The sequence below is a fragment of the Quercus robur genome, chromosome 11, assembly GCF_932294415.1.
Source record: "Quercus robur chromosome 11, dhQueRobu3.1, whole genome shotgun sequence".
Taxonomy (NCBI): Eukaryota; Viridiplantae; Streptophyta; class Magnoliopsida; order Fagales; family Fagaceae; genus Quercus; species Quercus robur.
The window spans coordinates 54696688-54709577 of NC_065544.1; the positions used below are offsets into that span (position 1 = coordinate 54696688).

A 12890-nucleotide genomic window follows, 5' to 3' on the forward strand; every position below is an offset into this window, starting at 1 on the left:
TTTGATTTGTTGAAGACTAATGGAAAATTCATTGTAGTTGGTGTTCCAATAGGGGCTCCTGAGATACCATATATTCCTTTAATTATGGATAAGTGTTTATTTTTAAGGGTCTATTTCAAATGGAGATTATCATTTTTTTTTTCAAGTTCTAGTGCTTCCTTGTATTTCTAAGCGTACATGATTAAACAGGAAGGAAGCTTATTGGTGGTAGCGGTGCTGGGTGAATGAAAGAGACACAGGAGATGGTTGATTTTGCAGCAAAGCACAATATTATCGCAGATGTTGAAGTTATTCCTATGGACTATGTGAACACTGCGATGGAAAGACTTGCCAATGATGACGTTAAATATCGCTTTGTCATAGATGCTGCAAACACCTTAAATTCTTCATTTTGAGTCCTTGACATGACTCCTTGGTGCCCCTTCTTAAATTAGTTATGATTTTTATGTAATATAAATTATAGTTACGCATTTCTGTGATCCTTACCTATGTACTAGATTTGGCTTGTTGGATTTTGTTACCCAATTTGTACTTCTCTTGGGTAATGTTTAATTGTTTGTTGTTTAACTATAATATTTGTTAGTTTACATTTAACTTCTTGATAATAAGGATTTATTTGAGTGTTTTTTTTTTTTTTTTAATAAGGATTTATCCATGGCTGTTCTTCAACCTTACTACTCTCCATGAAAATTATTTGTGTAGGGACAAGGGCCCAAGATTGTATATTGGGCTTTGGGCTTTATCTGAGGATATAAATGAGTCTGAAGAAAAGCAAATAATTATTAGATATTCCCAGATTAGGTCCCATAAGTAGAGAGCAAATGAAAGGTTGTCTGAAGAGTACATCCTCCTCGGACTTGATGAATATGGTTCAAAGTATGTAATCCAGCAATTAAAGTGACCTTTCAGAAAGCTTCAATGACAGGAATGTGCCTTATGAACATATGAGAAGGAAGGAAACCTAAAAATATCTAAGGAAAGGCTAACATCACCGCATTAAATGCACTGCAGCTACTTTTCTGGCCACATTTATGTGGAGAAGACCTCTAAACAATGTTACCTTGGCTACCGCAACTCACAGAGAGCTAGAGAGGGTGTCTGATGAGACCACTACTCAAGTAAGGGTTCGGATAATCAACAAGTGAAGGGTGAAGATGATTCAAAAGAGGATATATAAGCTGAAAAACTCTTCATGGAGTAGGGATCGGAAAAAAAAAAAAAAAAAAAAAAAGAACACTGTAGTAATCCAAATTGTTTTTGTATTCAACTGTGATCTATATATAATTACAGTCTCCTCGGATTGAAAGTTTATTGATATTAATACATCTTGTTTGCACTTGATTATCATTTAATTCTATATTATCTGTTGTTCAAATCGTAAGGGCCTAGTTCTTTGACATACTCGCTACAAATTTATTGTATTAGGCTCATTGAGCCGAGATTCCATATACTGTGGGCTTGAGCCACAAATCGGGACCTTACAATTGGCGTCGTCTATGGGAAAGAACTTGTCTAATAGTGAAAACAACGGTCAAATATGGCAAATTCAGGCTTACATCAAGTAGAATCCAAGGTGTCTCAACGTGAAAACCCTTTCGCCAATCTTGAACATAGGAAAGATAGGGAGGGTAGCATGCACGTTACCACACAAGCAAAAGCCACTCTTGAGTTGGGAGTCACGTCTCTCAAGAACAACACAATAAAGCCATGCAAAGGGAAATCAACCAGCTTAAGAAGAAATTATGCCATGCACAACGAAAACGGACTTCCACCCCATCTGATTCCTCCTCCAACGATGAGAATGATAGCGGTTATCGACGTAGATCAAGGACTCCCCCAGCGAATCCTTCTCATATGAAGAGGAGCATCATATTGAACGTTGATGCAAAAGCCCTGTACATAGAGCATTGGGAAATGATGTGATGAGTAAAGCTTTGAACCAAATTGCCAAGTCGTCGTTCTTGCGTAGAATCGATATAGTAGCTCCTCTTCGGAGTTTCCATCAGCCAACATTCACCATCTATAATGGGCGAACAGGCCCGATGGAGCATATGAGCCATTTCAATCAAAGAATGGCTATCTATTCTAAGGACGAAGTCTTGATGTGCAAAGTGTTCCCATCCAGTTTGGGACCCGTGGTGATGAGATGGTTTGACGGCTTGAAAACAGGTTCTATAAATTCCTTCAAGGAGCTTGCTCGGGCGTTTGGCACCTGTTTTATCACATGTACGAGGGTCCCTTGGCCTTTAAACTCCCTACTGTCTTTGTCCATGCGAGAATGGGAAACCCTGAAAACATACTCGAACAGGTTAGGGAGATGTATAATGAGATAGAGGGTGACTTTGAAGATGTCGCCATCAATACTTTCAAGAGTGGCCTCCCAGCCGAGCATGGTTTAAGGAAGTCCTTAACATGAAAACCAGTCACCAGCCAGCGCCAACTTATGGACCGTATTGACAAGTATAAAAGGGCTGAGGAAGATCAACAACTGGGTAAAGGAAAAGCTAAGGTTATCCCTCAGGAGAGGAGGGATTTAGGTCGGACCGATTCAATAATAACCAGCCCCGGAGAGATTTTGCTAGACAATCAGGGTCTACCAACACCCAGACCGTTAATGCAGTATTCCGAGAACCGGTGCATCAGGTTCTAGAAAAGATTAAGAACGAGTCATTCTTCAAATGGCCAAATAAAATGGCCGGAAACCCGTTGAAACGCAACCAAAGCCTTTATTGCCAATATTATCAAGATCAGGGACACACCACGAAAGATTGCAGGAATCTTTGGGATCATTTGGACCAGCTTTTCTGAGAAGGGAAGTTAAAGCAACTACTGCACCCGGACGGAAGCATGATTGCTTAGGAATGTTGTATCCCAGTTACCCGGTACCGCCTTGAGAAGTATCGCTGCCGAACATCCCTTTTGAAGTGGGGAGCCAGTTCCAATGCCACTCTCACCACACCCCACTCCCAACTAAACATCCACTTAGCGATAATAATATTGGACCTCCTCTACCATTAACCACAAGAGTAATCATAACTCCCCACTAATTATTAAGCTATAAATATGAGAAGTTAAAGAGGGAAATGGGGGTTTGAAAGGTTGACAAAGAAACTGAGGGTAGAAAGAGCGAGAGTGTACCAAGCTAGCACAGTAATAATAGGAAGAGAGGGGGTAAGATAATTTAGAGGGGAAGGCAGTTCTATTGGGTCTCTGTATAAGGAACTACCCAGAGTAGGAAATCCAAAGCCCATATCACAAATAGATTGTGAGCCCAAGTGAGGGTTGGTCCATCAACCTCACTTTTGGCGCGCACAATTTCTTTTCCAAAAAAAAAAAAATTTCATTGCCAACTTACTAGAATTTTTTAAAACCACATTTTTTCTAGTTACAAATATACTAAGAATAAAAAGGACTATGCTTTTGTTAACACGCTCAAACACAATTTGATTATGCATTATCTATATAGAATTAAATCAATTTTCAATGCTCATAAGAAAACAAACTGGTAATTTCATTGAAGTACTTATTTCTGCATTACCTTTGTTGGGTATCCTTATGACATAATTAATCCAAAGAACCCTACAAATTATAATTTTTCTTCCGCTTTTGATCGGAAACACTACCACAAGCAATAGAATAACACACAACACATACATGAAACAAGTGTGCAACTTATCAATTGAACCCAGTGGGCTTTCAATTTGGGCTGTTTTAACCTTTTCAAGCTTCAACGAATCTCAGTCCAACCTACTGTAGGCAGGCCTGAGAATCAGTGAGACTGAGAACTATTGTCTAAATTAGGATCACAGGACATTGTTGGAGTTGAAACTTAAAAATTCTGATATGGTGATTGCTGGGGTATTGATATAAACATTCAAAATCACTTCACTTCATTAAGCTGCGTTGTTGACTCATTAAGAGACCCAGCTCCTCCTTTGGCTTCTTTGGGTCACCCTTTTTTTTTTTGAGTCACTTGATTCGAGGTCCAAGTTTTTGCAGAGGAATCCAAAGTATCAGCTTCTTTCATGTATGTCGTAAAGGCAACTTTATTGCTCATAACCTTGCTGAAATGCAATACATGTCATAGGTTTATGTGTGTGGAAGAAAGTTGTTCCACCTCACCTTTATGCTGTAATTCAAGCCAATTTAGTTACCATTTTTAATAATATTTACAGTTTCTTTCTATAAAAAAGAAAAAAGAAAAGAAGATTACAAATTTGCAATAACCATATGCTATAAGATACAATGAGATAACTGAGCTTGAATAGAAATTCAATCTCAATCTGAAATGTTGAATAGAAATTCAATCAAGAAATAATGACCTGGGCTAGGATTGGTTGGCTTAGCTCATTTTTTATTATTTTTTTTAATTCACGTGACATAGCCATGTCGTTAATAATACTTTTTTTTTTTTTTTGAGAAAAATGTCGTTAATAATACTTAATTTGCCAAATTAGCCATCTGTCCTATAATTAATTATATGCCAAAAGTTATTAATTACTATTTTAGGAGGAATGAAATGGAATAAGTCATGTAAGGACTCGATTTGTAACGACCCCAAAAGGATGTTAGGTTCGCACGTTAAGGGCCCAAACAATATAATTTGTAGAGCGTGGGCTTGAAAGGCTAGACCTTGGTCACCGAACAGTAGTTAATTATGGTACTCAAGGTGGACACATAGAAATAAGCTAAGGCTATCCGTGGATCTTGCCCATAAAACTTAATGTTCATATTCTTCCTTTCCCTCTTTTGGGTCTCTGGTTTTCGCCCCCCTTCTGGCGCATAAGCCTTCACATTATATAACCCTTCTCGGTTGATCCTAACCCTCCATCTGTTGATCAGGCAGGTACCTACTCGAGTACCTGTCCCATCAGCCGCCTCCCCCCACTCTCTGTTAGTTGCAATAACCGAAGCCACACTGTTCAGGAGTCTTTTCCCATTAATATGGCTAGGACGTTTGTGGGCGCATTTAATGCGGAGGTGACGTCTTTACCTTGAACCACCCCCACTCCGTACCCCCATGTGAATCCCATTCTACTCGCCTCTTCTTCTGGGAGTGCTTTGGAGGCTGCCTTAGACGACATGTCGCTCTTCCCTTTGGAGTCTTGGGATACCGAGGACAAGGTCATCCTCGGCTGCATCTCTACGCTATTTGATCTTTCACCACTTGTCCTCGGCAACTACTCTCCTCAGCACGGGCCCTGAGTCCTAATGGAAAGTGGTCCGGGTCATAAGTTCTCTGGCCCCACAAGTCATATATTATTATATAGTTGAAAGTCTTATAAATTTTAAATAAATTACTGAAAAAAAAAATTGAATTTAAATTAAGCATTTATATTGTAATTATAATATATTTTTAACCCAATTCACAAGAGATAATTTTTGCTTTAATGAAACTTTTAGCATCTTAAACATTTGAATTTTTACTTCAAAAAAGTAATTTCATTTACCCCTCACAATATTAACAAATTTGTGAAATTCACTAGATTTAAAACATATATAACAATTAGTTGACAAGCATATACTAAAGCAACATGCCAATCAATAATCATTTCAGAAAATTATCATTCCAATCAATCTCTCAAAAAAAAAAAAACTTGATTTTCTTTTCAATTGACTTCTTATGTAACTTTGCACTCTTTCCTATCTCAAAATTCAACAAATTTAGCACAAGAAAATAAGAAGAAGAAAATAGCAATAGATTGAAGAAAAATATTTGAGTAGTCTAGAAAGTTATGAAAACTAAGCATATGGAATACATAGTTCAAAAAGTGCATTGTTGAAACTGGATTGACAAAACCTAAAACTCATATAATATTTTATTAATATTTTCAAATAGTGTTATATTTAGATTTGACAATGAATTTGTTTTTTAGCCATGTACCGTAAATATAACTGTATTAGAAATTTAGAACTACTAAAGATTAGTCATTTACTTTCTTATAAAAATAATGAATTTGAGTGGGGGACTTTATATAATTTTGATAATGTACTTGTAATCTTATTAGTTTTATGAGATACCTCATTTTAAAAAAAAAATAAAACTTTCTTTAAGTTCCTTAAAAGAGTTTTTTTAGGGGGAGGGGGGAATACATATTTTTTTGGGAGTCCAAACTATTAAAAAATTTAATTTTAATAAATAAAATATATAAATTACTACAAAAAAATTGGGCCCAACAAAGCTCTTTTTCTATATATATATATATATATATATATATAAAGGCTTATCCTACTGAAAATTATATTATGTATCGTATATGCACATCATTCATCTTACAGTATGTGGGTTTCATAATCTGAAATGGAATTCAAGTTGGCAAGCGATAATCAATCTAAGGAAGCTAAAAGAGCCCATTTCACAACAAAAATGAGATATAGAATTGCATTTTGCCATTTGCCTAAAAGAACATCAATCCATCTCATAATTAGATGACGCTAAAACTTTGTAAGCTTAGGAGGGATAGCAAATTTAAAGCTAGTGTGCCCATTGGCTTATAAATCCCTTTTTGATAAATAGGAAGTAGAAAGGAGAAGGATTGAATAAAGGGGTTTATAGATGCTTGTCTCAACTCTAAAGTATGCCCTAAAAGTAGTACTCAAAGTTCAAAAAATTTATGACTTCAAATCATAAGAATTGCATATGATTTAATTAGAAATTTTGGAACTTGAACTAAATGACTAACTAAATAGTTAAGCTAAAGAAATTTAGACTATGTTTGGAGAGTATATTCAATAAGTAAGAAATTGGTTTGAATTTAATTACTTTACGGGTCATGTAATTAAAAAAATAAAAAAGCTACTTAATGATCCTACCAATAGAGACCAAACCACCAAGATAGTAATAGGCCAGTCGATTAAATTAACGATTGCAAAGATTCATAGTTCATACCAACTCCATAAAATTTTCCTCACCAAGGTTGGTGAACAATATGCTTTCTGATTGGGTAAGCATAGACCCACCATATCAGATACCAAGTACCAACATCACAAAATATCCCAACCCACTTGGGCTCCCTTGATTATGACACCAAATGTCTTCCTTCTACATTGCTACCATTTATATCTCCTAATGTGACCAAAATGGACATTTGACACTTTCGCCAAAACTTTTCAGCAAAATACCTATGTTTTGAAACTATTTAGCAAAATGCCTATGTTTTAAACTTGATTTTTAGAAAATCGAGTTTCAATGAAAAACTTGATTTTTAGAAAATCAAGTTATGTGAAATCAAACTTAAAAAAAAAAAAAAAATGGAACTCGAGTTCCATGTAAAATTTCTCACATTACTTGATTTTCATCAAATCGAGTTTTTCATTGAAACTCAATTATCTAAAAATGGAGTTTCAAAACAGGGGCATTTTATTAGATAGTTTCAGAACCGAGGCATTTTGCTACATCTTTTGGGCAAAAGGGGCAAATGCCCATTTTGGCCCTCCTAATGTTCTAATGTTTGTCATCACTTTCATGATCTCATCGTCATATTATAAATTAATTCAATAAGTATGAATGAAAGAAATCGGGAATTCAAATCGCAACCATACATATAAATACTTTTAATCAACTCAAAGAAAGTACCTTGTTTAGAATATGATTGATGGTAACAAACTATTTTAATCACGGACCAAAAGGATTGAAGAAATTAAGTGTGTTGTTGGTTTTATTTACTTGTTTAAAATTATAGGTAGATAAAAGGGAGATGAGATTTAAACCACAAATATTCGACATTATCTACTTATTAACTTTTTGCAACTTGTAAGTGAAAAAAAATTAACAAAATTAACTCGAACTGTTGGCTTACAAGGTAACATCATTGACCAATGTGGTAAGACTTAAGAGTAGTAGTTTGTTTTGTTAGTCAAAATGTGAAATTGTAGGAATATACTACTTAACATGCAATGCAATAGTTTATCCCAAAAAAAAGAAAAAAAGAATTGAATTTCATGGTTCTTGGATACCAAACTTCAAATTTGATACTGTTTCTTATTCAATCTTGTTGGGTCTAGCCGAGAAGTTCCTTTGAATTTTGGATTAAGCTGTGTGCATTTTGTTAGATTAATTCTGGAATGGGCTCTGAATTTGGGCAGAGGCTTCTTTCATCTTGGAAAAGCCTTAGTCCAACCAGTAGGCAGGGCTGAGAATCTGAGCTAATCTGAATATGGTAAAGGGCCTAGGCCCAAATATTGTCCTGTTGCCATCAAAATAATTTTATACATATATATTTTTTTAAGTTAGAATCTTTTTTTTTTTTTTTTGACCCAAAAGTTAGAATCTTTATCATATTGAACTTGAATCACAAATTCACGTATACTACATCAGGTCTGAATAATCACCCCTAAGCAAAAAACCAAGTGAATGAAAATCTACGTGCAATTGGTTTGACTCTTTATTGTATTCTAGGAGGGATTTGAAAAGTTTTTTCTTTCTTATATATATATATTTTTAGTAAACAGTAATATTTACAAAATAGCCTAACCTTAATAGTGTTTTAAATCTAGCTTATAAAAAATTACATAATTAGAGTATAACTACAAAAGAATACAATCTTTGTAGTTGTAGACTAAAGGTTATAAATAGCGGACATTAGACACGCACAATAAATATGGAATAAACATTTTTATTTTTCTTTCTTATTTGGTTACTTGTTAGAAAAGTTTATGAAAAGCCCACCACAATGCTTGCATTATTGACTAATGACTTGTCTCTTACGAGATAATATTGAATACTTCACTGACCTCACATTTCTTGCTGCCCACATAATGGTTTGCTATAAATTAAACCCATTACTAGAGACTCTTCTATTGATCACCATAAGTTTCATTCCCATCAACTATCTATACTCAAGGTGCGTTTAGATTGGTAGTTCTTACCTTTTTCTCTAAAAAAAAAAAAAAAAAAAGGTGAGTTTAGATTACACTTTTTGTCTATAAAATTTGGGATTAATTTCATTTTAGTTCCTTAAGTTTTAGATTTTTTTATTGAAAGACTGTTTTCTTGGTGCAAAATGAAAAACCTCAAACTTATGTTAAGGGACCAAAATGAAAAACAAAAAAAAAAAACAAAAAATCCCAAATTTTAAATGTCAAAAGTAGGCTTAGTGTTTTTTAGTTTATTTGTTAATTTACAGTTTTTAAACCATTTTTTTCTTAAGTACAATCATATTTTTGTCAATTTTCAGCATACCCTTTTAGCTAATCAAAACACAAGAAGAAAAGTCAAAAGCATCAACAATAGAAAAAAAAAAAAAAAAATGAACACATATGGATGGGCAGCTAGAGATTCTTCAGGAATTCTCTCCCCTTTTCACTTTGAGAGAAGGTACTTATTTATTTATATATTCTACTTGATATTATTTATCAATAAGAGTTTATAAGCTCATCAAATTGTGCAAATGCTACATGGCATTGACTTGCTATTTTATACAGGGCTAATGACGACAATGATATCACCATAAAGATACTCTTTTGTGGGATTTGCCACTCCGACCTTCATTTCGCTAAGAATGAAGCAGGAATGACCAGCTATCCATTTGTCCCAGGGTAATCTTTTAACATGTTTATGAAATTTTGTGTAAATTTTGTTGGACAATTATGTTCATTTCATATTTACATTAAAATAAATGTTCATTTCATTTTTTTTCTTTAATTTAATGCATGTGTGATTTAAAAGGTTCCTTTTAATGGTTTAACCTATTTGAAAGTTTGATTTATGCATATGAAAAGTGAATTGTCGATTACTTATATATATATATATATATATATATATAAATTGAATCATACGAGATTCACTTATTAGATTATTACATAAGTGACTTCATATAATTATTAGAAGATACTTTTTTGGTATATATATAAATCGAATCATACGAGATTTACTTATTAGATTGTTACATGAGTGACTTGATATAATTATTAGAAGATACTTTTTTGGTAGAATGACATGATAATTTGCAAGAGTCATATTTTGTTGAATAATTCTTTAGATAGATATTGGATCATAGTTTTTGTTTTCTATAAATGTTTTTCAATTTTTTATAGGCACGAGATTGTGGGTGAGGTGACAAAGGTTGGGCACAATGTCACAAAATTCAAAATTGGAGATAAAGCTGGAGTGGGCTGTATGGTGGGCTCATGTGGCTCATGTGAAAACTGCAAACAGGACTTGGAAGTTTATTGCCCAGAAATGATTTGGACCTTAAAAACCTTTGGTGGATATTCTGAAAACATAGTCATAGATGAGCATTTTGCAGTGTTAATTCCAAATAGTTTGCCTTTACATGGTGCTGCTCCACTTTTGTGTGCTGGGATTACTGTGTACAGTCCCATGATGTACTATGGACTCTGTAAGCCTGGTCAACATTTGGGTGTGGTTGGGCTTGGTGGATTGGGTCATGTGGCTGTGAAGTTTGCCAAAGCTCTAGGAATGAAGGTCACAGTAATAAGCACCTCTCCAAGCAAGAAAAATGAAGCAGTGGAACGGCTTGGTGTGGATTCATTTTTGGTTAGTCATGACCAAGAGCAATTACAGGTAACTAAGAACTAATTGCTCTTATTTTGAACTAATACAAGATATCTCACTCAAAGATACGCTATTGATATCCATATCTGCATACAACACACGTCAAAAAAATGAGCTTCAAGCAAAGCATAGGGCATAGTTTCATTTCACATTGTGTTTTTGGAATGATTATTAGCTGCCTCAGATAAATGCATTGGGCTCTCTCGCAATATGTAAGCCCTATAAGTGTATAAGATCCACTTGTTATGAGAGGCTCATTACATGTATCAGAAACAAGAGATATCATATCGCATTTTTTTACCATAATGATTGGACCAATTGCAATTGCATAAAATGTGGTGTTCAAATTTTCAATTTATTTTTATATAAATATGAGATGATTTCACTTTATTAGAAGGTCAAGATACTATGAATTTCTTTTTTGTGTAACCGAGATTCAACCCTATATCCCTTTTTTTAGGCTGCCATGGGCACAATGGACGGTATCATCGACACAGTTTCAGGCCCTCACTCTATACTGCCATTGATTAATTTGTTGAAGACCAATGGAAAATTGGTTGCAGTTGGTGTTCCAACAGAGGCTCCTGAAATACCATATATTCCTTTAATTATGGGTAAATGTTTATTTTTAAGGGTCTATTTCAAATGAAGATGATCATTTTTTTTTTGAGTTATAGTGGTTCCTTGTTTTTCTAATTGTACATGGTTAAACAGGAAGGAAACTTATTGGTGGTAGCGCTGCAGGGGGAATGAAAGAGACACAGGAGATGGTTGATTTTGCAGCAAAGCACAATATTATAGCAGATATTGAAGTTATTCCTATGGACTATGTGAACACTGCCATGGAAAGGCTTGCCAAGGGTGACGTTAAATATCGCTTTGTCATTGATGTTGCAAACACCTTAAATTCTTCATTTTGAGTCCTTGTTGCCACTTCTTAAATTAGTTATGCTTCTTATGTAGTATAAATTATAGTTACACATTTCTGTTGTCCTTACCTATGTACTAGATCTGGCTTGTTGGATTTTGTTACCCAATTTGTACTTCTCTTGGGTATTCTTTGTTGTTTGACTGTAACATTTTTGAGTTTACATTTAACTTCTTAATAATAAGGATTTATCTGTTTTTTTTTTTTCTCCCTTTAATAAGGATATATCTGTGTTATGTTAAAATATCAAATTTAGTTTCATTGCCAACTTACTATCATTTTTTAAAGGCACATTTCTTCTAATTACAAATATACTAAGGAAAAAAAAAATACTACGCTATTTTTAACATACCAAAAGAGTTTTTTTTTTTTTTTTTTTTTTTACTAATGGGAATAGCTCAAACTTTATTCAGAATGAAAAGTGACGGTACATCATGGTGAAGAGCTTGTTCTAAAAATAATGATTCTCTTCAATCCAAACAAGAATATCAATAACGCCTTAAGCATGTTTAGCTAACAAATGAGAAAGGCGATTGCCTTCTCTACCTACATAAGAAATATGAACTCTACTAAAATCATATATAGAGGACAACATCCCATAAATAATTGGGGCAACTGAAGTGGGAGAGGGGAAAGGTCACTTAAGGCCTTGGAGATAATGAGAGAGTCACCTTCAATAATAAAATCATGAATACTCATATGTTTAGCAAATTGAAAGTGGGCTTCAAAAGCTTTTACTTTCGTCTCAGGAGCCCCAATCGGTGTCCTAATCTTTTTGCTAAGTGCAATAGTTGCACTTCCTTTTGAGTTGAGAAATTAAAGTAACTCCATCCACATTAATCTTACTAGCCTCTGAGCACGCGCTCACGTGCGTGCTCAGAGGCTTTTCTATTTTTTGGGTAAGGGTTAATTTAGAGTTTTTATTATAATTTGGGATTATTACATTTTTCAATCACAAAAAAACCTAGGGGTGTGATGAGTATCATGTGTGGAGAAATAATTTTTTATCACACCCTTAGATTTTTTTGTGATTGAAAAATGTAGTAATCCCAAATTATAATACATGTTCTAAATTAACCCTTACCAAAATCAAATAATCAATCGAACTTCCAAATTCCAAATGGAGTAATAGTAACTTTGAGAACTAAACCGAATGCTCATAGTAGTACAAATTTAAATTGAAAAATTAACATAAATTTTAAAAACTAAGAACTATCTACTATGACTATAGCTCATCACTGACTCCCTTCCATCTCTCTCACCGCTATTAATGCTAACAACTATGTCGTTGATGATCAGCTACAACACTGCTCGGGCTCAACATCTTTGGAGACAACGTTGGCTTCATTTTAAAAATGGGTCACTCACCTGCGAAATAATAAGAAAAATTTTAGACGTTTGCAAACCAAATATTTTTTACAAACACCTAGAACACGTATTTAACCA

At 34.2% G+C, this 12890-nt stretch overlaps 1 protein-coding gene across 1 annotated transcript; it reads left to right on the forward strand.

Moving 5' to 3' along the window:
• Nucleotides 1–1707: 1707 nt before the first annotated feature.
• On the forward strand, nt 1708–11648 carry LOC126705256 (probable mannitol dehydrogenase). Its single transcript, XM_050404151.1, has 7 exons — nt 1708–1895; nt 8789–8843; nt 9177–9316; nt 9424–9537; nt 10036–10525; nt 10977–11130; nt 11231–11648. The coding sequence occupies exons 1-7, from the start codon at nt 1708–1710 to the stop codon at nt 11434–11436; spliced, it is 1347 nt and encodes a 448-aa protein (XP_050260108.1). The 3' UTR covers nt 11437–11648.
• The last annotated feature ends 1242 nt before the right edge of the window (nt 11649–12890 follow it).